The sequence below is a fragment of the Hibiscus syriacus genome, unplaced genomic scaffold (assembly GCF_006381635.1).
Source record: "Hibiscus syriacus cultivar Baekdansim isolate YM2019G1 unplaced genomic scaffold, ASM638163v2 tig00014213_pilon, whole genome shotgun sequence".
In the NCBI taxonomy this organism is placed as follows: Eukaryota; Viridiplantae; Streptophyta; class Magnoliopsida; order Malvales; family Malvaceae; genus Hibiscus; species Hibiscus syriacus.
In genome coordinates, this window is record NW_024062320.1 from 404,114 (window position 1) to 431,460 (window position 27,347).

At 35.3% G+C, this 27,347-nt stretch overlaps 1 protein-coding gene, 1 long non-coding RNA gene and 1 pseudogene across 2 annotated transcripts; all 3 read right to left on the bottom strand.

The window, feature by feature from the left end:
• Positions 1-222: 222 nt before the first annotated feature.
• On the bottom strand, positions 223-23,451 carry LOC120206948 (coiled-coil domain-containing protein SCD2-like). The gene is made up of 13 exons (XM_039206501.1): positions 23,446-23,451; positions 4,304-4,453; positions 3,942-4,193; positions 3,625-3,666; positions 3,238-3,300; positions 3,067-3,135; positions 2,680-2,709; positions 2,463-2,573; positions 2,232-2,241; positions 1,956-2,096; positions 1,524-1,783; positions 768-894; positions 223-507 (listed from the first exon to the last, which is right to left on the bottom strand). Exons 2-13 carry the CDS (start codon positions 4,442-4,444, stop codon positions 389-391), a joined length of 1,365 nt encoding a protein of 454 aa, XP_039062432.1. The 5' UTR covers positions 4,445-4,453; positions 23,446-23,451; the 3' UTR covers positions 223-388.
• On the bottom strand, positions 1,962-2,722 carry LOC120206979. Its single transcript, XR_005524164.1, has 3 exons — positions 2,680-2,722; positions 2,463-2,573; positions 1,962-2,375 (listed from the first exon to the last, which is right to left on the bottom strand). It is a non-coding gene; the product is annotated as an uncharacterized LOC120206979 (long non-coding RNA).
• LOC120206977 lies at positions 22,133-25,668 on the bottom strand (annotated as a pseudogene).
• Positions 25,669-27,347: the final 1,679 nt, after the last annotated feature.

The following is a 27,347-nucleotide window of genomic DNA, read 5'->3' on the forward strand; positions in this document are numbered from 1 at the left end:
TGTTTTAGTAGGCATCACGTATCTAATTTTTATAACGATATTAATAATGGTAAAGACTAATTTTAGAAAAATAATAATATTAGGTGCTGATTTTGTCTTATTGGCATGAACTAATTTACCTAAAGTGGTTAAAAGAATCATTTTTATTCTTAGAGGTCATGTGTTTGAGTATCAACGACTGCAAGAGGGATTGGACGTTTATTGTCAAATGGTATATAGAGTAAAGAAAATCTTTTGAGTACATTATCATTGGAAAAAAATTGCTAAATATTACAAAATTTTTGTAGCATATAAACTCTAGGCAATGGACTCTCACCGGCTAAAAGGTTCGGCTCAGGCCATGTATGGTTCCTATAAATAAATGAAGATTTTCCCAACTTTTTTTTTATCAGAAATCTGTCTTAGTATGCAACCTGGCGGTGGCGCCGAGCTCCAGTCCCTGCCGTGATGTCTTCCATAACTGGGACTCCATCCCTAACCTCCTCATCTCCATAAGCCCACGCTCAACTGCATAAAGTACAAACAATCAACATACATTAACCAGACATGGCATTACTTCAAAATTCACCATACCATATGCTTATATGTATAGGTTAACTGCTTAAGTAGTCCATGTTACCCTGATCTCGGAGATGTCGGAAATAGATATATGTTCGATCATACTTCATACTCATGCGAAGATATATATAGAGGTGAAGCGGATACATGTTCTGATTTGTCAACACGGTAGGTATATGAAGATAGTGAGAGGAACAGAGAGCATGTACCTTCGACTGCGTCCTGCGAAGTGGAGGATTGTGAACTGCGGTTGATCCACGACTGCAAACGTTCATCTGCTATATCAGGTTCCACACCATGGCTCAATGCCCTCCTCCAGAAATATGTAAGCCAAGCCTGCACAACAATTCTATAAGCAATAAGAAACAGCTCCATGAAGATTCTTGAAATGATGCTTTCCAGGGAAAATATATCACATTCAATAATGTTCTCACATTGCCAATCATTTCACAGTATGTATATAGCTTATACGACACATGTTTTCCTTTGTGAACCGCAAAATCGAAACAATTCGACGTACAGACAGCAACACATGCAAGATGCCTTATCTGTTCTGATCCTTAATCAATGCTGTTTTCAAAAGCAGAAGAGTAGTTGCAGAACAAATAACTCGATCGAACAGGACTAATGGCAGAATTTTGACCCCTGCTTACATGAGCCTTTAAAACTCCTCGATCTCAGTACAGTTTCCTCTTGTTATTTGTATAAGATTCATCAACATCAAAGTTGATTTACAATTTTGAAGTAGAAAATGAAACCTTCCTTTAACTACTAAGGGGATGAGTAGCTGAAGATTCTTGCAACTAATCACTTTCAAATTACATACAATAAACATAAGACCCAAGAGAAAACAAGGATTAGCTTGGATCCATAATGACATAATCATCTTTCTTAGATTATATTGGAGCCTTAAGATGCAAAATATTTTCTTAGTAGTGAAACATAGTATAAAGGTAACATGGTACCTGCTTAAAACTCACATCTTCAGACTCCTCTTGGCTCAATTCAAATGCCTCAAATTGACCATCCGTGGGCATTTTCACCTCGGTTTTATGCATATTCGTGCGTCGCTGTTTAGCCATTGCGAATGCAACTGCATCCTCCACCTTCAATAATTCAAGTTCCCTTAGAACTTTCTCAACTAAAAGCATGCATTCAACAATTCTCTCTTCAGATAGCTCGTTAGTGTGTTTGAGGACCTTCTGCCGTTCTTCTAAATCGTTGGCTGTTCGGTACAGATAAGGAAAGAAACATGGAGACATTTACTTTTCTCTCCACTGAGAAGAAGCAAAATTGTAGAAGGAAAACATCATTTAGAGATTCATTTCCCATCAAAAGTCAGATGGAATATTTTGGGAAGTGGATGAACTAAGCATGGATATCAAAGGAAATCTTACATGAAATATCCTCCTCTCTGGCTCTTTGTCCAGCAGCCAATACTATTTCAAAAGGAAGAGGAGCAAATGATGACCAATAGTCGTATTTCACGCAGGCTATATCGGCCTGAATACCTGCAAAACGTGATGTTCTCAAGGAATCTAAGCAACTCCATGCAAAATGTAAAAACACAGTTACAGATTTGCACATTATAGAAACTGTGTCAACTTCAACTACTACCAGGATTACTCAACCGTTATAACAGATTGCAGCATTCTATCGTTTATAGTGATTACATATAAGCAGCTGTTTATCCAATACAGCAGCATCAACTCAAAAACAATCAGGAACTTTGTGTATTGAAAGATCAACACTTTACCATGTTCCACACATAAACTCTAATAACGAGCAAGCCAGCATCTCTTTAAAACAACCTCTTCCTAAGATGAAAACTACAGATTATGTAACAATGATATAAAGGAGTAAATTGTCAGGATGATGTCTACAAGATTAAGAAAAAAGCCGACCATCTCTTCCTCAGTCAGCATCATCTGTTTAGTTACTGTTTGCAGTGCTTTGATTTCGAACTCTGCTTTACTGAGCTTCTCTAAGACACAATTTGTTTCACTTCTTTCAATCTAGGCCACAATTTAAGAGACAGAATCATGTTTAGCATGGGTACATTCCCATTGTAAAAATGGTAAAATTCGAAAGAGAAAAACCAAATATAACATCTCATGATACCTCAGCTTCTGTCTGAAGAGCAGCAATCATCTGTTTAGGTAAATGTTTAAGAATGAATAAAGCATGACTTCGGTAAATTTTTCCATGGCATTCATTTTTTTCATATCTGATTTTAGGCATGAAATAAGTGCGGTTTCACAAAGAAAGATGCAGAAATGAGCATAAATATACTTAAAATAATGTCTTCTAAGGCTCATAGCTATTGATTATCACGTAATTTTCCATGCATAATGAGGCTGATAGCACATGCAGAGTAGTTGGAGCTAAGGAAATAGTAGCAGTCATTAGAACAACAAACCTCTTTCTTCAGCTGGGCTGCTTCTTTACTGAGGAGAAAGAGAAATAGTAAGGAAAAGGAAAAATAAACTACAATATGAAACTGAATACATGTAATCCTGAAGCTTGCCTGCTCGAAAGGCTTGCTTCTAGAGTTGCACCTTCTCCGAGATCAGCAATCTATATCGGAACATGTTATGAATCAATTAACCAATACATGCCTTTGCAAAGTTCATTTACATATTGGTTGCCTAGTTGCCTTGAAAACTGTGAAAAGCTCACCTGTTTCTCCAGCAATCGAGCTCTTGCTTCTGCTTCTTCACACCTCTCCTCTGCAAGGTGAAGCTGGGAAGGCAAATATCATGATGGAGAACCAAAACAAACAGTGTACTACTATTATTAGAGTTTTACATAGGCCAAAGTGCTTGTTTTTGGGAGAAAATGGTGCTGCAACAGCAACATCCAAATGGCAGTACTAACTAAGATTATGCCAGTTTTTTGAAGATTACTGTTCCAACTTTAGAATATTGGCTCAGTGCTTGAAGATGATGGAGAGCCAAATTGATTTGCATTAGTACAATAATCCTAACAAACTTATCATAAGATCTCATTAGATTCAAAAATAGAAGAAGTTACATGATTAAGAAGAAAGAGAGTTACTGGAATCACCTTTTGAAGTAAACATTCATTTTTATCCTGTAGCATATCAAGCTGCCATGAAATTCACAACACGTTATTTAAACAAGAAAGAATGTAAACCTTTTCCTAAAGGTCTTCATTGTTTGATATCGACTATTTTTCTTTTTGGGGATAGAACACAGACTGAAATTTGAAGTGTTCGGAATAGAACTTATACTGATTTTTGAAAAATAAGATATGGTGATGTATACACCGGTTTCGAATAATTTGTTATAAATGAAAAAAAAAGTAAAAAAGCTAATGTATGCAAGAAGGGAACACATATATAGCTTAGCAAAGTATTGTACCTCATCTTGTAGAACAGAAGCGGTTGTTTTAGGTACTGTATGAAGCATCCCGACTCCAGACTGTTGGCGACCTGGACCTGTGGAACCAGGAGATACAGGTTGTTCTGAAGGACTGTCAAATGCAGATGGCCGACCAACACTTAAAGCTGCAGAACTTTGAAGGGATGATTGTCCTGCCGGAGGTGACATGGATTGCTCCACGATGTTTTGACCACTTGTAGGTTGTGTTTGATCTTGATTGACACGAACTGACTAAAAGAAAATTTGAAGTTAAAAGTAAGAATTACATTAATCAGTAATATAAGCATTAAACAAACAAACAATTCAAACAACTGAGGAAACTTAGTTAATAGACAAATTACCAAGGGAGAAGATGAGGGCCGAGCTCTTCCGCCAAGCCCAATGGTTGGTTTGCCACTCACTGAACTGTTGTCAAGGTCATCCTCATCATTGTCCTCGTAACTTGGTTGTGCTCCTACATGTTGCACAGGCCTTTGAGCCATAGGTCTGACCTGAGTTTTCAAATGGAAGCCTATATAAGAATTAATTTCTTAGTACCATAAAACTCTAGCATTCAAAACTGTAAGATAGTTTCATTACTCTCACACTGTAAGTAGTTGTTCTTGTCTCACATTAGCGTGACAAACAAGAAATTAGCAAAAGCAGATTCATAACAGGAAATCGAAAAATTACCACAGAAGTTTGCTGTGCAGTAGCTAGTGGCATCCGCTTCTGAGATAAGTTTTTAGCCTGCAAATTATACACTGTAAGTCAACTGAGAACATATTTATTGGTACAGGTTATACGCCCATTCCATTGAAACTCTCTACCCACTGTAGCTTATGCTTAAGACATTCTATCTAAATCAGGTAATCACATAGTTACCGCAGGAGAGAAAGGCCGCGCTGCCCTCCCACCGAGCCCTATTCTTGTCATGCCACTCACTAAAAGGTCATCTTCATCATCCTCATCATCAGATACTGGTATTGGTGCTCGAGTTTTAGCTAAGCTTTTTTTTCTGGATAGTACAAGATTATTCGAGGAATGAACATACTTAACTGCAATGTGAAACCAGCTACATGAACAAATTTCGGACCAGCTACATGTTCGAAAAACATTAAGATGCGTGATAAATTGATAAAAAGTGTTGTTTTAACTGTAAAATGGAATGTGTTGAACTACAACAAGAGGTTTGTGCATCTCACTTGACAAACGCATGTAGCAGGTCTTAGATAAAATCAAATTCATGTCAGATGATTACCGCAGGAGAGTTTGACATCCTTAACCTTGAAGCGGGACCTATGCTTGTTGTGTTAACTGGGGCAACCTCATCATTGTCATCATCCGATGGTTGTCGTTTCGTTACCGGTGATGGTCGCCTTTGAGGCATATTTTTGGTCTAGATTTTAAAATGCAAGTCCAGGTAAGAACATATATACTTGCAATGCCATAACTCTAGCATATGCAACCATGAACAAATTTAGTTTAGAGCAACAAAAGAGATTCAGAACTAAATAATTTCACTGGGATTACCATAGCCATAGGTGACCGCAACCGCAATTGTCTTCCACCAGCAAGCCCTATACTTGGCCTGCCACTCAGTATAACATCATCCTCATCGTTGTCGTCATCACCTTGTTGTGTTGTCTGTGGAACTCGCCTTCTAGTCTGGATATTACAAGTGAATTAAACCCAGCTGGTAAGAAGTACTATATAGGTCAGTATCGATATTTAAAGTATGGTATCGATACCAAGGGAATTATGTGGACTAATATTAGAATGAATAACGATGCATGTGTGATAAGTATAAGAACATTATGAGAAAAGATTCTATAAGGTTAGTGTCTTTGTTTGATAAAGAAACAACTAGGACACCCGAGTTATTTGTAAAGACAATTGTCAGTTATCCGGATATGCTAAGAGTCGTGTCGAGACAAAATATACTAGTAAGATGTTGATCCAATGCTCTAAACTCATCCAAATGCTCTAGAGAAATAGGCTAACTGAATGTGCATTCCAAGTAATAAGCCTTAGCATAGTCTAATAGTAGTTATTGAATACTTCTTGAACACTTCATCATTCATACTGATATCCATGTAACAATACATTACCATAGGAGAGGGAGAACGCGTAGCTCTAGCACCACCGAATCCAAGGTTTCCCGTGCTGCTAACACTACTTTGATCAAGCTGCTCATAATCATCACCATCACCTTCATCATCGTTCTGCTGATTCGACATAACGGTGGCCAGCCTCTGCGCCGCCTCTTTTGTTTGCGCTTTCCTCGGGTTCCCCGCACCTCCATAGCTTGATCCCGACTGTGTGTGGCGCTGAAGCGGGGAGGCCGATCTCAATGGTGATGATGGCGTCCCGGGAATAGCTGAGCTGCTCTGTCTTCTCTCAGATTGTAACCTCCTCCTATCCATAGTCACTGCAACAAAAAATGGGGAAAAAGAAAGAAAATCAATCAATTTCAAAAGTGACAAAAAGTATGGTTGAACTTAAATCTTACGAGGTGATGAAAAAGAATCTGGATTCCAGCAAATGGTAAGAAAAAAGGATCATTTTTGTGTGACACAAAACTGAAAATAATGAGAGATTGTGATTGGTATAGAACAGTTTACGGGGAAACATTTAAGTGAAAATTGGTAAACCAAAGGATCCGATGGTTAAGGCGGCAAAACGGGAGGTTTTAACGGTCAAATTCCGATTGTACTTATTTTCCTTTTGGAATTTAAATATTTTCTTCTACGGATCAAATAGTTAATGTCTTGTTTTATTTTCCTACCTTATATTTGATGTATTTTTTACGGGGTAAAGTACACAAATAGTCCCTTGACTTTGGGATGATATTTTGTTGAGTTCTTCGACCATTAAAAATTACAAAATGATCCATCAACTATAGTTTGATGCTTGTTAAGTATACGACTATTAAATATTACAAAATGATCCTTCGACTATAGGTTGTTGCTTTGTTAAGTCCACAACTATTAAAAGTTACAAAATGATCACTCGACTATTTAGTATGTTTCAAACTCATCCTTTTTCATTAAAAAATTTGTTAGAATTTTTTAAGCTCGATTTGAACAATCGAAAATTGCACAAGGGGGTGAATTGGCAAAAATTTGTTTAGGGAGTAAGGAGAGTAAAAGAAAAAAAAATGGCACAATGATTTATAGTGGTTTGATTTCTCAGCTAAGTCTACCTCCACTACCTCACTTGCTCACTAAGGATTTTCTAACAAATTCACTAATTTTTTCTTTCTTTTTCAAGGATAAAGAGATAACCTTTACACAACTCCCTAGCTTTTTAAAGGATTAGCTAGAACCAAAACTCCTTTATAAGGAAAAGAAATGTAAACAAATGAATCCTCTAAGAAGGAAGATGTTTACAAAATTTAGCTCACAACAAAATATTTACAATATAAAGTAAAATATGAATGAAAAATTCTTCTTTTGTGTTTAATTGCTTGGATAGGTGTTCTAACCCTTCTTCAAGTGTCTTGAACTTGTATTTATATGTTGGAATGAGTTTGTGGTCATTTCTAGCCGTTGGAAGTAATTTGGAGCCGTTAGGGATGTTTTCTCTGCAAAATAAAATTGTTCAATACATAGGGTATCGATACTCCTATAGGGAGTATCAGTACTACCTTTGTTGTTTTTAAATAACTAGTTATTACTAGTCGTTGGGCCTGAATGTATTAATACTAAGCATATAGTATCGATACTACTATGTAAAGTAGTATTGGTACCCCATTGGGTATCGGTATCATTTTTGCATTCTGTAATATGAGCAATGTTGGTAGCATCGATACTACCTAGTGAGTATTGATACTTGTCTTACCTAAGGTATTGATACCATAAGAACAATATTGATATTGTTCATGAGGTATCGATACTGTAAGAACAGTATCGATACCTCTTGTTCAGAAAAGTATTTTGTGCTCAATTCCAAGTAAAATGGACTTTGAATTATTTTTGAAAATTTTGAATAAATTCAATTCAAGTCCAAAAACATTTTTCCATAAATTGTTATATCAAAACATAGTTCAACAATCTCCCCTTTTTTATATAACAAAACATTTGAAAAATTGTTTTTGGCAAAACTCCCCCTTAATAAAATATTTAATGAAAAATATATCAGATGTTGGAAAATGTATGAAAATGTTCAGCTCCTTTAAGTGAAAAAGTTGATATTAAAAACATTTGAAAAATCAAAGCCCCTTAAAAAAGTGCATTTCAAACAAAAATTTGACTTTAAAGGCTTGGCACTTAAGCAAAATTAAATTTCAACAAAGAATAACAAACATGTTAATTGCACATGAAATTCAATATATCCAAGTCGAAAATACTTTATGCAGTACCAATTGTTGAAATTAAGTGCATATGCATAAAGTCTTCCAAAATTATTATGCATTTGAAAATTTTGATATCAATTGTTAGAGAGATATTATTTGTATTTTTAAATTGCATGCATAAAAATTTAAATTTAGGTCCAAAACTTAAAATTTTTAAAATCAAATCATTTGAAAATTGATATCAATTGTTAGAGAGATATCATTTGCATTTAAACCCAATTTTTGACCAAAATTCATTATAATGAACAAAAACAATTATTAAATCTTTAAAGTGTTCATAATAACACATTTTTAACATACATGAGATAGAAACATAAAATCATTTAAAATCAAATCTCATGCATGCTTAAACTAAATGAGTAACCAAATAATCAAAATCAAAAGCATTAAGCTTAGAGGTTACCCATTCCTTTTCAAGTGTGGCCAGAGCATTTGATTATCTCTAATTTCACCATCATTGCTCTCACACACCTACAAGAGACATTTAAGTAGATTTTGGTATCCAAATTGCTTTGGATCTTTGAACGTTAGTTTCAATGCCCCTTGTTCCCTTAGGAACTCATATTTGTCTAATTTTAAAACGTTTTACTTTCTTCAAAGAACAAATATGTTTCATGTAACCATGAAAATGGCAATGTGAGCATTTTGTCATTTTTAAACATAATGAGTTGTTTTTATAAATTAATTATTTTTCTTTTGTTAAGCTTTCAAGCTTAACTTTCAAATCATTTTTCTAAGTCATTGATTTTGACTTTTGAAAGCTCTAAATCATTTTTCAAAATTTCATTTTGTTTTTCAGAGTCAAATTTTACTTTCAAAACCAAATCATTTTCAACTTTAAGTTTTGAAATTAATTTCTATTGAAAACATTTTGATATTTCGATATAACAAATTAAGTTAAATGAATTTTAAGATTTTTCAAATGATTTTCTAAGTATGTTCGATATAACTATTCGAATATCAAAACATTACTCCAAATCTTTTAAAGATCATTTTTAATCCTTACTCAAGTGTAAAATTAAGTTTTAAATCTTAAAACAATTTCAAAATAATTTTACAAAGTATTTCGAATCATTTCAAAGCCAAAAATTCCAAATTGCTCAGAGGGAACCGATTCCCCCTGAATGGTTTGGCTCCGAGAATTCCAGTATGCTCGGAGGGAACCGATTCCCCCCCAGGGGGTACCGATTCCCCCCTTGTATAACGGTCAAAATATTTGAATTTTACACTTAGGGAACCGATTCCCCATAGGGGGTACCGATTCCCCCCACGCTCCAAACTGTTTTATTAATTGTTTTCACGCTAAAACGGCTATATTATTTTCTCTAATCATCCCCAACGTTCAGAAGTGATTCAAGGTGTATTTAAGAAAGCTTAGAAGCCATTGATCAACAACAAGAAACATCAAGCAATTAGAATCAAGAGAGAATCAAAGAGAAAGCATCAAACCTCAAGTTTGAGCATTTCAAGCCTATTTTTCATTCAATATTCATTTTGCTTTCAAGAACACTTATTTTGCTCAATTGTATTTATTCTTGAGTGTTCTAGAATTGTGCAAACATATTTTCCTTGTGAGGTTTTTCTTGTAAGTTTGCAAATTTGTATTTCTCTTTGAGAAAAGAGTGTTCTCAAGAATTGGGGTATATTCTTGAAGGAGTTGTAAGGTTATCTCTTTGGTCTCAAAAGAAAGAACAAATTAGTGAATTTGTTGGAAAATCCTTAGTGTGGATAGCTAAGGTAGTGGACGTAGACTTTGGTTGATAAAGTCGAACCACTCTAAATCGCTGTGCAATTTCTTTCAATTTTTTGCAAAAGCTTCCACCTAAATTTTTATTGCCAATTCACCCCCCTCTTGGTCGATTCAGTCAATCGATTAACTCAACAATTGTCATCAGAGCCTAACTCATTTGAATGTTTAATCGCCTCTTGAGTCGATTCGGGAAGAGTTATATCGATAATCAAAGTCATCAATGGCCTCCGCTTCAAACTTCGACTCCGGTCTCGATTCGATGCCCGTCAACAAGCCTCCTTTCTTCAATGGAGCTAACTATGCCTATTGGAAGAATAGAATGATGTATTGCATTCAAGCAAGTGACATGGGAGCATGGAATGCCGTAGAAGAATGATACATCAAACCTCTCACTCATCCAAGGTTGTGGAGTGAAGGAGAGACAAGAATGTTCCAGCTCAACTCCAAAGCCATCCATATCATTTTTGTGCTCTTGGACCAGATGAATACGGAAGAGTTTCATCTTGTACAACTGCCAAAGAAATATGGGACAAACTTCAAGTCACTCATGAAGGTACCGATGAGGTAAAGAAATCTAAAATTAGTATTCTAACGCATAGCTATGAAAATTTCAGGATGAAACCAAATGAAGATATCAAAGCTATGACGGATAGATTTTCAACGATTGTTAATGGTCTCAAATCATATGAAGAGATCATTTCAAATGAAAAGCTTGTGAGGAAGTTAGTCTACTTCCTCCCAAAATCGTGGCAATCAAAGAAGAAGACAATCATCGAGTCTAAGAACTTAACGTCCTTAACTCTTGAAGAGCTAATTGGGTCACTCCTCACTCATGAAATGATGCTCGAAGATGAGGTGGACCTCGACAAGATTGACGAGACACCAAAGGAGAAGGAGAAGAAGAAAAACATTGGAGTTGCTCTCAAATCCACAAAAGATGAGAGTGATTCGAATGACGATGATGATGACGATGACGAGGAAATGGCATTGTTTGCCAAAACGGTTCAGAAAAATGATGAGACCTTATCGAGGAAGAAAATTCAAACGAAATGAAGGCCTCAAAAATGAACCGAAAGAGAAGGACCCAATCATTTGCTATGAATGCAAAAAGCCAGGGCATGTCAAATATGATTGCCCACAATTGAAGAAAAAGGGTCAATCAAAGAATAAGCACAGGGCTCATGTGGCTACATGGAGCGATGAAGAAAGTTCCGATGAAGAGGAACAAGAAGTAGCTAACTTGTGCTTGATGGCATTCGGGGAAGATTCTAAGGTAACCTCTAACTTATCCGATTTTGATGATTTATCCTATGATGAGTTATTAGAAGAATATAATGGGTTGTCTTCGGATTATGATAAATTATTTTTAAAATATATAAAAATGATGTTTCAAAATTGAAAAATGACAACAAACTCATATCCAAAACCAACAACGATCTTGAAAGTAAAATCAAAGATTTGCAAATCAAACTAGAAGAGTTTGAAAAGAAAAATTTAGATTTGCAAAATTTACTTTCAAAGATCAATGATGATCATCAAAAGAAAATTGATGATCTTAAAACTTCTTTTGATAAAGTTGGAACAAAACATTTTGAAAAAGGTGGAAATTCAAAATCCAACTTTGTTAGAAAAAGTTTTAGAAACTACAATCATAGAGGTCCCCAAAGAAACTCTAATGGAAAAATCGTTAAAAGTATGTGGGTTCCTAAAGAACTCATTACTACTAAAGATAAAAATATCCTACACAAATGGATACCTAAGGGGACTAGGGTTTTGGAAACTAATGAATATGGACCCAAAAGAATTTGGGTACCAAAAAACAAAAATTAATCTATGTTTGTAGGGAAAGGAGCATTGCTACAAGGCACGAGAAACAAATTCAAATTCATGGTACCTTGATAGTGGATGCTCAAGACATATGACCGGAGACAAAAGACGGTTCATTGTGCTTAACGCCAAAAATGGAGGAGAAGTGACTTTTGGAGACAATTCAAAAGGTCACATTGAAGGTATTGGTACAATAGGTAATACCTCTTCCATACAAATTAAAAATGTTTTATATGTGAATGGATTAAAGCATAATATATTAAGTATTAGTCAATTATGCGATAAAGGATTCAATGACTTATTTGAAATTAATGGTTGTAAAGTCATTGACATTGCATCTAATCGGATTATGCTTGTTGGTCATAGAATAGGAAACATATACATGGTGCATTTAGATTCTTTTGATATGACTAATTTATTCCTAGTTGCTAAGGATGAGCATGATAGTTGGTTATGGCATAGGAGACTAGGACATGCTAGTATGAGTGTTTTGCAACGATTAATTAAAGGAGACCTAGTAAGAGGGTTGCCTAAGCTTAAATTTGATAATGATAAAATCTGTGATGCTTGTGCTAAAGGAAAACAAAAGCGAGTTTCTTTTAAATCCATTAATGATGTATCAACTAGTAGAGTTTTACAATTGATCCATTTAGATCTTTTTGGGCCAACTAGAACTACTAGCTTGGGTGGAAAACAATATGCATTTGTCTTGGTAGATGACTATTCTAGATATACTTGGGTTCTATTTTTAAGTACTAAAGATGACGCATTAGAACAATTCATCACGTTTTCAAAAGTAATCCAAAATGAAAAAGGTTACTCTATAACTAGTGTTAGGAGTGATCATGGAACTGAATTTGAAAATCTTGGATTTACTGAATTTTGTAACTCTAACAGTATTAGCCATAATTTTTCAGCACCTAGAACCCCTCAACAAAATGGAGTTGTTGAGAGGAAAAATCGAACTTTAGAAGAAATGGCTAGAACCATGCTTTGTAAAAATAATTTGCCAAAATATTTTTGGGAGGAAGCCACAAATACCGCTTGTTATGTTGTAAATCGAGTAATGATTAGGCCAATTTTAAAGAAAACTCCATATGAAATTTTCAAAAATAAAAAGCCTAACATTAGTTATTTTCATCCTTTTGGATGTAAATGTTTTGTTTTAAACAACGGTAAAGAAAACCTTGGCAAATTTGATGCTAAAAGTGATGAAGGAATTTTTCTGGGTTATTCCTTAAATTATAAAGCTTATCGTCTATTTAATAAAAGAACTTTAGGTGTAGAAGAGTCTATACATGTTGTTTTCGATGATAATCCCCTTCCGAGGAAGGATTCTTGTGTGAATGATGATGTAGGTGTTATAAATACAAATGACGTTAGACATGACGTTGGAGAACCATCATCAAAGGAAGAAACGAAAAATGAGGAAACTCATGATCCTCTTGAGAATCCAACCATTGAAGAAAGGGAAGTATCTTATCCAAGAGAGTACAACTATGTCAAGGATGGTGAAATTATAGGTGATCCATCCAAAGGGGTAACTACTCGATCTTCTCTTAGAAATATTTGTAATTATGTTGTATTTATTTCATGCATAGAGCCTAAGAACATCAAATAAGCATTAAAAGATGAACATTGGATTATGGCTATGCAAGAAGAATTAAATCAATTTGAGAGAAGTAAAGTATGAACATTAGTTGAAAGGCCTAGTAATAAAACTATTGTAGGTACTAGATGGGTATTTAGAAATAATCTTGATGAAAGTGGTAATATAGTGAGGAACAAGGCTAGACTTGTTGCTCAAGGCTATACTCAAGAAGAAGGCATAGACTATGATGAAACATACGCTCCCGTAGCTAGGATGGAAGCAATTAGAATATTATTAGCATTTGCATGTTTCAATGAATTTAAATTATATCAAATGGATGTTAAAAGTGCATTTTTAAATGGTTTAAAAAAGAATAAGTGTATGTGGAACAACCTCCAGGTTTTGAAGATTCAAATTTTTCGGATCATGTTTTAAAATTGACAAAAGCTCTTTATGGTTTAAAACAAGCTCCTAGAGCTTGGTATGAAAGATTGTCAAATTTTTTAATTGAAAAAGGTTTTTCAAAAGAAAAGGTTGACACTACATTGTTTTTAAAGAGAAAAGGTAAAGATTTATTAGTAGTTCAAATTTATGTTGATGATATAATATTTGGTTCTACTAATGATGTTCTTTGCCAAGAATTTTCTAAGCTAATGCAAAGTGAGTTCGAGATGAGCATGATGGGGGAGCTCTCATATTTCTTGGGACTCAAAATCAAGCAAAGAAAAGATGGCATCTTCATTAATCAAGCTAAGTACGTCAAGGATATGCTCAAGAAATTTGGATTGGAAAATGGAAAACCCTATGCCACTCTAATGAGTTCTTCTATAAAGCTTGACTTGGATGAATGAGGTAAATGTGTGGATGTTAAAATATATAGATCCATGATTGGTTCATTTCTTTATCTAACTGCAAGTAGACCGGATATTATGTTTAGTGTTTGCTTGTGTGCTAGGTTTCAATCATGTCCTAAAGAATTACATTTACTAGCTGTTAAGAGGATCTTTAGATACCTTAAGGACACTCCTAGTATAGGACTTTGGTATCCTAGAGACTCTAGCTTTAGCTTGCATGCCTTCTCAGATGCGGATTATGGAGGATGCAAATTAGATAGGAAAAGCACCTCCGATACTTGCCAATTCCTTGGAAATATGCTAATTTCTTGGTTTTCAAATAAACAAAATTGTGTTGCATTATCTACCACTGAAGCAGAATACATTTCAGCTGGTAGTTGTTGTGCACAAGTTTTATGGATGAAACAATAACTTTTAGATTATGGAATTGAAGTAAGTACTATTCCTATCAAGTGTGACAATACTAGTGCTATTTGTCTCACTAAAAATCTAATCCAACACTCTAAAACTAAACATATTGAAATTAGACATCACTTCATTAGAGACCATGTCGCTAAGGAAGATGTAGCTCTAGAATTTGTTGATACTTTGCACCAATTAGAGGATATTTTTACAAAACCCTTAAATAAGGAAAGATTTTGGACACTTAGGAGAGAATTAGGTTTAACTGACCTATCTTCACTTAGTGTTTAAAATAATTTTAGCACTTTTAATAAATATTGAAAAATTGCTTATAATAATAATCTTTGATTGCATTCTTGCTATTAGTTAGGGGGAGTTTATGATTCTTGATGAAAAATTAATTTTATGTTCAAATATCGTTTAAAAATTAATTTAATTGTTTGAACATGATTAATTTTCAATATATGAGTTGCCAATACCACTAGAGGAAATTAATTTAGCATTTTGGGTGTTTAAAATCGGATTTTAGCATTTTGGTGCAGAGGGAATCGATTCCCCCTTTAGGGAACCGATTCCCCCTTTGAAGGGGAACCGATTCCCCCCACAGGGGAATCGATACCCCCCTGGGGTTCTGGTTATACACGGCAGAACCCTTCAAAATACTCATAAATTCTATCCTTTCTCTTCCGCTGTTCCCTCTCAACTCTCTCCCTATCTCCATTCTTGCCTCAAATCATCGATTTTAATCGGAATTCACTTCAAATATCATCTCCTAAACTTGCAATCATCATTAAAATCGTGCAAACAACATCAAAATCCACTCAATCTCATCCTTCAAGGTAAATTTTTCTAAACTCACTATTTTATTGATTTTGAACATAAGACTAGTTTTAATTAGTTATAGGATGAACTTTAGATCGGGCATTGATTGTTTAGTGATTAGAAACTAGATATTACAACCAATTTCATCAAAAACACAAGAATTTTCCAAAAAAATTTTTAAATTTTCGAAATTAAAAAAATGTTAATTTCAAATTATTGTGTTTTGATTAAATTATGTTGTTGTTATGAAAACTATACCTATATTGTTTCTCAAAACCATATTTTTCAAAAGTTTTTCAAAAACTTTGCCCATTAGGATTGATTTAGAGAACCTTGAAATATTGAGGACTCAATTGAGTTTTGGGTTGCATACATGTGTTTTCTAAATTGCAGGTTATCAATTCTATTCTGATTTCCTAAACCATGTCTAATCCTAAACGTGCTAGGTCATCATCTAGTCGCTCACACCGTCAACCAAATCCACCTCCAAATCCTCCTCCTATTCGAATTTCTAATCCTAATCCCATTGATCCTAACTTGACTATCCAAAATTCCTGTTTCAATCATCCTGGTCCTAGAAATCATCGTTTTTGGTATTATCAATATTTCGACTCTTACAAAATCCGGGAAGAACGTATTTCTTCTCGTCAAGCTATGATAGCTATTAATTTTAAATATCTTCCTCTTTTACAAGTGTGGAAATTTGATAAACTCTTTGACCTTGAACCCATCGTTTACCATCAACTTGTTCGTATTTTCTATTCTAATGTCGTTTGTGTTAAAAACCAAACTGAAACCAAAACCATAGGAATTCGTTCCTACCTCCTAGGACAATTCTTATATATTGACTCGGCTTACATAGCCAATACATTCGGATTAGATAATGATGGTATTTCAAATGAAAAACAGGTTTTAGGATCTCGTTATAAAAGAAGGGATAGTGCAAGTGTCTTAGACCTTCATGAACGTTTTCTTCATCTAATGATTTCTTAGTGGTTTCGACCATCCGGAGGTCGTTATTCTACTCTTAGAGCCTTAGATCTTTGGTGGTTACATTGTTTCGAAAACAATATTAAAATTAACCTACATCAGATTATTTTTGCTGAAATTGTTGAAACCATAAATCTTGTTCCTAACAAGAAACTATGTTCATCCCTAGTTTACGGTTGCATTTTGAGTAATCTGTTTTCCAAAGCTGGGCTTAGAGTCGGTCTAGATGCCGGTTTCCCCTTAAGAAACAAATTAACCTTCTTTCCTTAACGAGAGTGGGATGGATTAAGGATAAGGAAACCGGTGAACGGGTTCGATCTTCTGTAAATACTCCGGGAGCTAGTTCTTCACAAGCTCCACCCGAAGCTGACGAAGATCTCGAGCTTGAGCAATTAATGCGAGACATCGATGAAGCCGAAAATGAGCCTGAGCAGCCCGAGGAGAAGCTCGAGGAGCAAGCACAACAAACGCATCAAATGCCTCCATATTTTTAATCCTTTATGAAGACATTCGATTTTCGATATGCTACCATGGATTCGCGCTTTAATTCTATAGAGTCCCACTTATCCACAATGGGAGCTCAACAATTAGAAATTCTTCGGGAGATGCGTGCAAACAACGAAGCAACCAACGCGCGTATTAATGACCTCACTCACGAAATAGCCGCTATGCGAGCTCGTTTTCCTCCTCCTGATCCTGATATATGATTCTATGTTTTGCTTTGAACTCCAAACTTATTGTTTTAACTTTTTGAATATTTTGGAATGTTTGAATTTGTGGATTGATTGACTTTGAATTTGTTTGGATTTATGAATGGTTAGAAATTATCTATTTGGTGTGATTAAATTTATTCATTGTTGCATCATTTACTTCATGATTAGATATATGACCAATTTTGCCATTTCACATTAACTATGAATATTGATTATGAAACTAATGGCTAACGTTTCTCTTGCTTGTGATCTTAGCAGCTTAAAATATAATCAATTGACTAAATGATTTCAAAACCTTGTTTAATTCTTTAAAATGTTTTTTTGATTTAACAAAAAGGGGGAGAAGTGTTAAATGTGTTTTTTAAATGATAAATGGGAGAAGTGTTAGTGTTAAAGTAAGGGGGAGTAATTTCAAAACTTGATTTCAAAATCTCAAAATCTTAAAATTACTAAAATGTTTTGTTATATCAAAAAGGGGAAGATTGTTGAAAACATTTTGATATTTCGATATAACAAATTAAGTTAAATGAATTTTAAGATTTTCCAAATGATTTTCTAAGTATATTCGATATAACTATTCGAATATCAAAACATTACTCCAAATCTTTTAAAGATCATTTTTAATCTTTACTCAAGTGTAAAATTAAGTTTTAAATCTTAAAACAATTTCAAAATAATTTTACAAAGTATTTTGAATTATTTCAAAGCCAAAAATTCCAGATTGCTCAGAGGGAATTGATTCCCCCCCAAGGGGGTACCGATTCCCCCTTGAATGGTTTGGCTCTGAGAATTCCAGTATGCTCGGAGGGAACCGATTCATCCCCAGGGGGTACCAATTCCCCCCTTGTATAACGGTCAAAATATTTGAATTTTACACTTAGGGAACTGATTCCCCATATGGGGTACCGATTCCCCCCACGCTCCAAACTGTTTTATTAATTGTTTCCACACTAAAACGGCTATATTATTTTATCTAATCATCCCCAACGTTCAGAAGTGATTCAAGGTGTATTTAAGCAAGCTTAGAAGCCATTGATCAACAACAAGAAACATCAAGCAATTAGAATCAAGAGAGAATCAAAGAGAAAGCATCAAACCTCAAGTTTGAGCATTTCAAGCCTATTTTTCATTCAATATCCATTTTTCTTTCAATAATACTTATTGTGCTCAATTGTATTTATTCTTGAGTGTTCTAGAATTGTGCAAACATATTTGCCTTGTGAGGTTTTTCTTGTAAGTTTGCAAATTTGTATTTCTCTTTGAGAAAAGAGTGTTCTCAAGAATTGGGGTATATTCTTGAGGGAGTTGTAAGGTTATCTCTTTGGCCTCAAAAGAAAGAACAAATTAGTGAATTTGTTGGAAAATCCTTAGTGTGGATAGCTAAGGTAGTGGACGTAGACTTTGGTTGATAAAGTCGAACCACTCTAAATCGATGTGCAATTTCTTTCAATTTTATGCAAAAGCTTCCACCTAAATTTTTATAGCCAATTCACCCCCTCTTGGCCGATTCAGTCAATCGATTAACTCAACAATTTCTTATATTTGGAATTCATGGTCTCAAATTCCAAATACAACTCATTATAAGCAACTTATAACTCATCATAAGCAACTTGTAACTCATCAAAAGAATAAGAATCTAATTCATTTGAGTTAGAAGTCTCCATTGAATCTTCTTGGATGGCCATGAGGTTTAGGTTGACTACTTCATCTTTATCATTGGAGTCATCTTCATCACTTCAAGCTATCAGAAATGTTTTTTTGTTGCTTGATCCCTTCTTCTTTAGGAGGGTTCATTCATACTTGGCATGCCTCGTTCTTTGACAATTGAAGCACACCGAGGAACTCTTCTTCTTGCTTGATTCATGCTTCACTTCCTTGGAAGTCATGAATCTTTTGAATCTTTTAAAGAGCTTGGTTATCTCTTCTTCCTCATCATCGTCTCCATCCACCTCTTCATTTTAATCTTGATAGCTCTCATTAGTGTATTTGAAGGCAATGCCTACCTCTTTCTTCTTGTTGTTTTGCTTCTCTTAATCTTCTTCCTCTTCCTTCACCATCAAATCATAAGTGAGAAGATAACCAATCAGCTCATCGAGAGTGAGAGACTTTAGATTCTTATCCTCAATGATCGATGTCTTCTTCGATTACCAAGACTTTGGAAGAGAGTAGATCATCTTCCTCACAAGCTTCTCATTAGGGATTACATCTCCAAATCTCTTTAGACCGTTGACAATCACGGAAAATCTATCCGTCATAGCTTTGATATCTTCTTCAATTTCATATTAAAATTTTCATAGCTATGATTGAGAAAGCTTATCTTGGTTTCCTTCAGTTCATGAGTAACTTGGAGCTTATCCCATATCTCATTGGCATTGGAACAAGATGAGACTCTTCCATATTCATCCAAGCCCAATGCACAAAAGAGAATGTGTATAGCCTTAGCATTAAGTTGGAACTTCTTTTTCTCTCAATCATTCCAATCGTCCATCTCGCCGGTTGGAATGGTGTATCCTTTCATGATAGAGTTTCAAGCTCCTAGATCATTTGCTTGAATGAAGAGCACCATCATGTTCTTCCAATAGGCATAATTTGTTCCATTAAAGTAGGATGGCTTATTGACCGGTTGAGAATCTTCAAGGTAGTAAGAGTCAAAGGTCGAAGTCATATTCTTGTCAATTGCATCAGAAATTGGTAAAGTTTCTTCTAAGATCGTCTCAAGGTTGTTAAACATTCTAATGAGTCAAGCTCTGATATCAATTGTTAGGATTTTCGAAGCTCGATTTGAACAACCGAAATTTGCACAAAGGGGTGAATTGGCAAAAATTTGTTTAGGGAGTAAGGAGAGTAAAAGATAGAAAAATTGGCACAACGATTTATAATAGTTTGACTTCTCAACTAAGTCTACCTCCACTACCTTAGCTCCTCACTAAGGATTTTCTAACAAATTCACTAATTTGTTCTTTCTTTTTCAAGGATAAAGAGATAACCTTTACACAACTCCCTAGTTTTTCAAAGGCTTAGCTAGAACCAAAACTCCTTTACATGGAAAAGAAACATAAACAAAGAAAACCTCTAAGAAGGAAGGTGTTTACAAAATTTAACTCACAAGAACAAAATATTTACAAGAGAAAGTAAAATAGGAATAAAAAACTCTTCTCTTGTGTTTGATTGCTTGGATAGGTGTTCTAACCCTTCTTCAAGTATCTTGAACTTGTATTTATATGTTGGAATGAGTTTGTGGTCGTTTCTAGCCGTTGGGAATGTTTTCTCTTCAAAATAAAATTGTCCAGTACAGAGGGTATCGATACTCCTATATTGAGTATCGGTATTACCTTTGTTATTTTTAAATAAAACTAGTTGTTACTAACCATTGGGCCTGACGGTGTCGATACTAAGCTATGGTATCGATATTACTATATAAAGTAGTATCGGTACCCCATTGGGTATCAATACCATTTTTGCATTCTGGAATTTGAGCAATGTTAGTAGTATCGATACTACCTAGTGAGTATCGATACTTGTCTTACCTAAGGTATCGGTACCATATGAACAGTGTCAGTACTGTTCATGAGGTATCGATACTGTAAGAACAATATCGGTACTTCTTGTTCAGAAACATATTTTGTGCTCAATTCCAAGTAAAATGGACTTTGAATTATTTTTGAAAACTTTGAATAAATTCAATTCTAGTCCAAAAATATTTTGCCATAAATTATTATATCAAAACATAGTTCAACAAAATTGACAACAATCTGAGTTGAATGTTAACCTGTTAACTGAGAGATGATAGCTTTTTTAGATCATGGGATCAAATTTCATCATATCTCAATTATCAGGTTAATATCCAACTCAGACCGCCGTCAAATTTTTAACGAAAAATGACGAGTTTGGAACATACTAAATAGGCGGTGACCATTTTGTAACTTTTGATAGTCGGAGGACTCAACAATGCAACACCCTATAGTCGAAGGATCATTTTGTAACTTTTAATAGTCGGATGACTCAACAAAGCAACACCCTATAGTCGAAGGACCATTTTGTAACTTTAAATAGTCGACGGACTCAACAAAGCATCATCCTATAGTATAGGGACCACTTGTATACTTTACCTTTTTTATAAAGAAAAGTTGAATGAAATACTATGGTAAAATATTATATTAGTTTTGGTTACATGAAACAAAATTTCTTCTATTAGAAAAATCATAGTTATAGAAATTCTTTTATCAAATAGTTAACGTCTCTTGTTCAATTTTTGAAACATTTTTTATTATTCTTTTATTTAAAGAATATATAAATATATTATTTTTATAATAATATTAACTATTTTTTAAATATGAATATGTAATAATTTTTAATTAAATTAATATAAATTCTTACAATATCAATTTAATCGAATATTTTATATATAAAATAATTAAAATCTATCACGTATATGTTTGAGTAAAGTATCGTTATTCAAACCTATTGCTCAATTGCATATATTAAAATATAAAGAGAATAATATTTTTCGACAAAAGTACTATTCAAGATCATCAATTTTGTGCACGAATTAAATGACTATAATAATTAAAGGAATACGTATTATTCTTTAAATTTTTAGGTTTAAGCACAAAACTGAACCAAAATACTCAAAACAAGAAATAAAAATGGACAAATACATAGTTCAGTAAAAGGCAGATATGCAAAAACTGGAATTACAACCTATCTGATCCAGATAGCACGAAAACGTTTCAATTCAACGACGAAAGTGCTGCTTCGGAGCCCTATGATTCCACATTTCTGGAAAACATTTGTTTTACCTGTGCATACGGCAATAAACTCCATTTTCATTCAAGCAATTAAGAATCCAACAACACGAACGAGTTACGAAAATAATGAAGTTCATTCACCTTGGCAAGAAGATCGCAGTTGGATTTCCAGGAGATGGAGGATTCTGCCTTAGCAGGGATGCAAGAGAACCGGCTTTAACGTCGGCGTCAGGGTCAGCGAACAATAGTACTTCTACCTCTTCAAGGCCAAGTTGTCTTTTGATCAAGTCCAAGTTTTCTCTCAGGACCTCGATCTCTCCAAAGGGAAGCTTCAAATCCAGGGCCTGGGAACCAATTTTAATAGCCTCGTCCTTCTTAAACCTCAAGAATGGCATACATAGTTTCTGGGTTCTTCTAAAGTCCGCCGCCTGGCCCACGGTGCTCTCCTGTAACGCTTTCATTATTTCCCCCTCTGATGCAAAAGTTTTGGTGACTGTCGAATTTGCTTTGAAGAATCTGCAGACACTCTGCTTGCCATCCATCAAATTGCTCGTTCACAAAGATTAGGCCCTTTAACTTGTCCTCGGTTAGTTGTGTAACTGGAGCCCCTTCTTATTTGGTTTCTTTGAGCCCAAAATCTGCTTATTGAGCAGCTTTCTCATCAAGACAATGGAATCCTGTAAAATACTTATTGGCACTCTTGAGTTTTAGATCTGGAGAATCTGCTGTGGGCCAACCTTTTACTACGAACCCGTCCTTCTTCAGAAGCTCTCTCCAAACAAACTCAGCATAGTGAGGGCAGAATGGAGTGATGAGCCTGGTCTGCACATCCATAAAACGCCATACGAGGTCACGGTTCATGCCCCCACTTCCACAAGAGAACCTATACTCGTCCTCGCGGTTTGAAGATCGTAAAAGCCAGTTTTGAGAGCCTCTCGAAACATGTAATCTCGATAATTCTTCTCAGTCATTTTGACAGCGATGTTTATCTCGTTTTCAAACACCCGTCAGCATATGTAGATGGCAGACCTGTCCTTAACGATGATTCTGCAGCCAGAATCTCTTCCATCCATGCAATCTCTTTAGTAAGCCGTAAGATTGCAGTATTGGCCGTCTCAAATACAAAGTTTGCATCATCTACGCCATCCCCTGCGTCAGCTAGAGAGAATCTTGTTGCATCAGCAGAGAATTCCTCAATTGCCTGGCGCAATGTCCTGAAATTTCCCGTAGACTTGGACATCTTCTCCGAATTGAGCATAATATGTCCATTGCACCTGAATCCACGAGGCCAGTGATCCTTGGATGATTGCTGTGTGGTTGCAAAATGTCAAATGGTTCTGGATAAGGTCTTTTCCAGACACTCTAAGATCGAATGGGTACCAGTATTCAATTCCTGCTTCATCTTATTAAGACAGAGGACAGGATATCTGAAGATTTGGATAAGGACCACCACAGAAGAGAAATTCCCAACCTCGTCAGTCATCTTTAACAAGATCAGCATTTTTCCATACATGTCTCCATTTTGTAAGAGATGAGCAACTGTGTAATAAGCCATGTAAATGGTTGAGTCAGATAATGACTCAACAAGGAATTCTTCATCCCAAGGAATGCGAGTCCCGAGGCCAAAGGATCGTGAGCAAGCCCATTGGTTCAGCCATCCTAAAGTATGTTCAAAGCCATGCCGTGTCTCATCAGAGTACAGATTCATGTTGGATAAGCACTCCTCGGACAATTTTTTCCATTCTGGTTCCCCATATGTGATATACCACTGATCGGTTAGAGCCACAACACACTCATCGCCAGACCTTGACATGACCTTCTTCTCAGGCTCACTAAAAATTATTGCTTGGCCCGTCTCAATCAGTTTGGTCCTTATCAGTGGCTTAGCTTCCTGCACCTTTCTTCCAGCATACTCTCCAACAGTCATGATTCCCTCGGTAAAACCTCTCAAGTACACCAGCCTCTTTGCCTCAGCAAGCTTGTCTTTCTCGTTCTGACTTTTAATTTTAAGATCCAGACAAACTTTTTCAGCAGCTCTGTCTCCAAATTCAGGAATGTCAATAATGGGTACAATCTCAAAGGGCAACACCCACTCGTCTTTCACCCCAAATTTTGCCCGAAAAGCAGGTTTTGCTTTCAGATCATGTAAGGCCATATAATCATCAGGAGCATCACTAGGAACACTAGTGACTATTCCAGTACCTTTGTCTGTTAGAATAGTAAGCATAGGAAGGGCATATATGATCTCGTTAAATGAGAGTGGAGACCTCACAGGAAGACCAATCAGATCATATCCAGTCAGCTCAACCAAGCAAGTAGGCTTGTCGGGAACACGGGAGAGCTTCTGATAAGCAAGGTTGAGTGCTGCTCTCTCAGTCAGAATAAACACCTCGTTGTCATTGATTTCAAAGGCTCCATATTTCCCATCAGGCAACACCCAGCAGTTTGTTTGCCCATACATGGTCTCAGGCCTCAATGTTGCAGCAGCCAAAAACACTTTCTTCCCTTCCAAAACACCTATTTTAGCCGGAAAAGGTGGCACCACTTCCATTTTAATAATGGTATACTCTTGCGGCTGAACTCCTTCACCAGTTGCCCTATCATGGTCGGCACAAGGCTGACCGTCCAAGGGAGAATATATAGTATACCTCATATCTTTAACAATCTTACCCATCGATTTCAACTTCCTCATCTGCCACTTAACAAAGGAATCAAAAAACGGATTCATATCCGTAGTCACAAACGACCTTCTCCAATCACAACCTAGGCCAAATGCCTTAAGATCTTCAACAGCCAATGGCGGAAAGAATTTAAGCCATTCATATGGGTTCTGAAACTTCGATATCTCACTATCTGAAAGTCCAAAACTCCTCATAATCTCCCACTGAAACATCTGTCCACTCGACTTAGACGCTGCTTTCGACTTTTTCCCTTTAAACTTATCAGGCACCACATTGGCACCTTCATTTGGGTCAGATTCTTCTTTCGAAATAGGTTCCTCTTCGACAACCTCGTGAGGAAAACGGGTGGATCACCAAATTTTTGGATTTCTCTAGCAAGTTTTATCGGCGGAAGCCTTGATCGGCATACCAGTACAGTGAAACGCGAATGGCAACACACATTCGCACCTCTTATCTTTGGTAAGCAGCAGCAAACTCGAGTTTCGAAAGAGAAAAGGCATGACCCAAATGCAAAAATCCATTCATGTAGGGAAAAGGAAAGTTCCCGAAGAATTTTTCACCTGGTTGAGGTTGTTTCTCGCCGGGCTCTGCCTTGAAAACATCTTTCTCATCCCACCAAACTCTAACCTTGGATTCGATTTCAAGCAGTTTGTCTCTCCTTGCAAAGCTCTTGCCTCCCTCTGTTGCCATATCGTGAAACTGATGGAATCTATCAAAAAACCCAAGACATAATTCAATTCATAGGAAACTAAACACGCAAGGAAATGAAAAAGAAAATTTGAAAAAGGAAAGTACCTGAGGTTACTGAGGAATACGGCGTTGAGCCTACGAGCAGGCTCTGTAGATCGAATAATCTTCGCTGGCTGGCGGCGGAAAACAGAGGAACTGAATGGAGATGATGGATGATAAAGTGAAACGAGGGAGACTGCGTTGAATCTCAACTTCAGTTACATATAAACAATGGCTCGATCCTCATTTGTTCGAATTTTACAGGTTTTTAGGGTTTAAAATTAAAAAAAGGGCCGGACCCAATATTTTTAACAGATCAAGACACTGACTTTCATTGTGCAATTAGAGGTGTCAATCGAATTATTTGGATAGGGTTCAAGTTTGAGTTATTTTGTGTCGGATCATTTAAAGTTTAGATTATTTGGTTTAAATATGATTCAGATCAGATTATATTTGGTTCAGCTTAGTTTAGATATGTGAAAATTCAGTCGAATCAAAATCAGATCGATTAGTTTTCAGATCAGGTCAGTATCAGATTGGTTGGTTTCGGTTTAGGCAACCATTAGATTTTCGAGTCAATTTGAATTGATTTTAATTTAGATTTTTGGGTCAACCATTAGATTTCCAAATCAACCGTTGTTATTCTTTGTCGTTATAACTTCCGGCGTCGCTCTTTATTACTTGTAATTCAAAAAAATTTACGTAAATATATATTTTCACATTTTAAATTCATAACTAAAAATTTTAGTTTTAATCATTTAAATCAATAAATCTTTAATCATTTAAAGTTATTTCATAAAATATAGAAATTGTCTTTTAACTAAAAAAAATTATATTGAACTATTAAACTATTACTAGAAGTTATAGTTAATTAATAGTATAATAAAAAATGAAAATAAAACATACATCATCCTACTATTTATCAATGCTGAAAATAGATAACAATAATAATAAATAATTCATTCATTCATTCACTCGGCTGGTTCATTTCAAAAAAAAATATTATTAGGTTAAAATCGGGTTGAAATACGATTTGAATAGGATTTGGATAAATTAAATTCGGGTTGTTATCGGTTTTGATTACTTTTAGTTCAGGTTAATTTTAGTTGGGATTGCTTTCGGTTCTACTAAAATTCAGGTTATTTCGGATTTCAGATAATTTTGGATCATCCTGTTCGAGTCTATATCGAATTTTGAATCAAATAAATCAATTACAGTAATCAGATACGGTACGTGCAATGGCCCAATTTCTGAAGAAAAAAAACTTTTTGGAACAGAGAAATCAAAGTCCCGTTAGGTTCGGCAATTAGTTTGTTTGTTGTATAAATACATCAAACAAAAAGATGGATTGGGTTTTGATTCTTTGCAGCAGCGTCTGTTTCCACTGTCCACCAGGTAAGTTCCATTTTTGTTTTGCAGCTTTTGCTTCCGTCTTATTTCTAGTTTTACTGCTTCAATCCAGTGCCGGAAATGACTAGTTATTTAATATTAAACATTCAATTTAAGCCTTTGTAAGTTGTAATCTTTAGAATTCATTAAACGATTTCAATGATAAATGAAAGTATTATTCTTTCTGAATGTCTTAAGTAATTATGTCTGCAAGGTATGTGTATGTTTATTGTCAATTAATTAAGAAAATTCTAAACATATAATATCGTGTAATCATATTAATAAAAAAAAATTTAACCCTTTAACTAAATGTAAAATTACACTTTTAACCTCTTTTTAAAAATTTTAAGGGATGATTGTACCGTAACACCTCTCGATCCATCCTTATATGTACTCGAGCGTTGGAAGTATGGAGGAGAAAAGCCAAGGCGACATAACCTAAGCTTAATGAAACAATTTAGGAATGTGTTATTCAGTCAAAACAAGACAGGAAGACGTAGGAAAACACTAATGCACAAAGATTCAGCACCCAACTTTTGCATCAGACGAATCC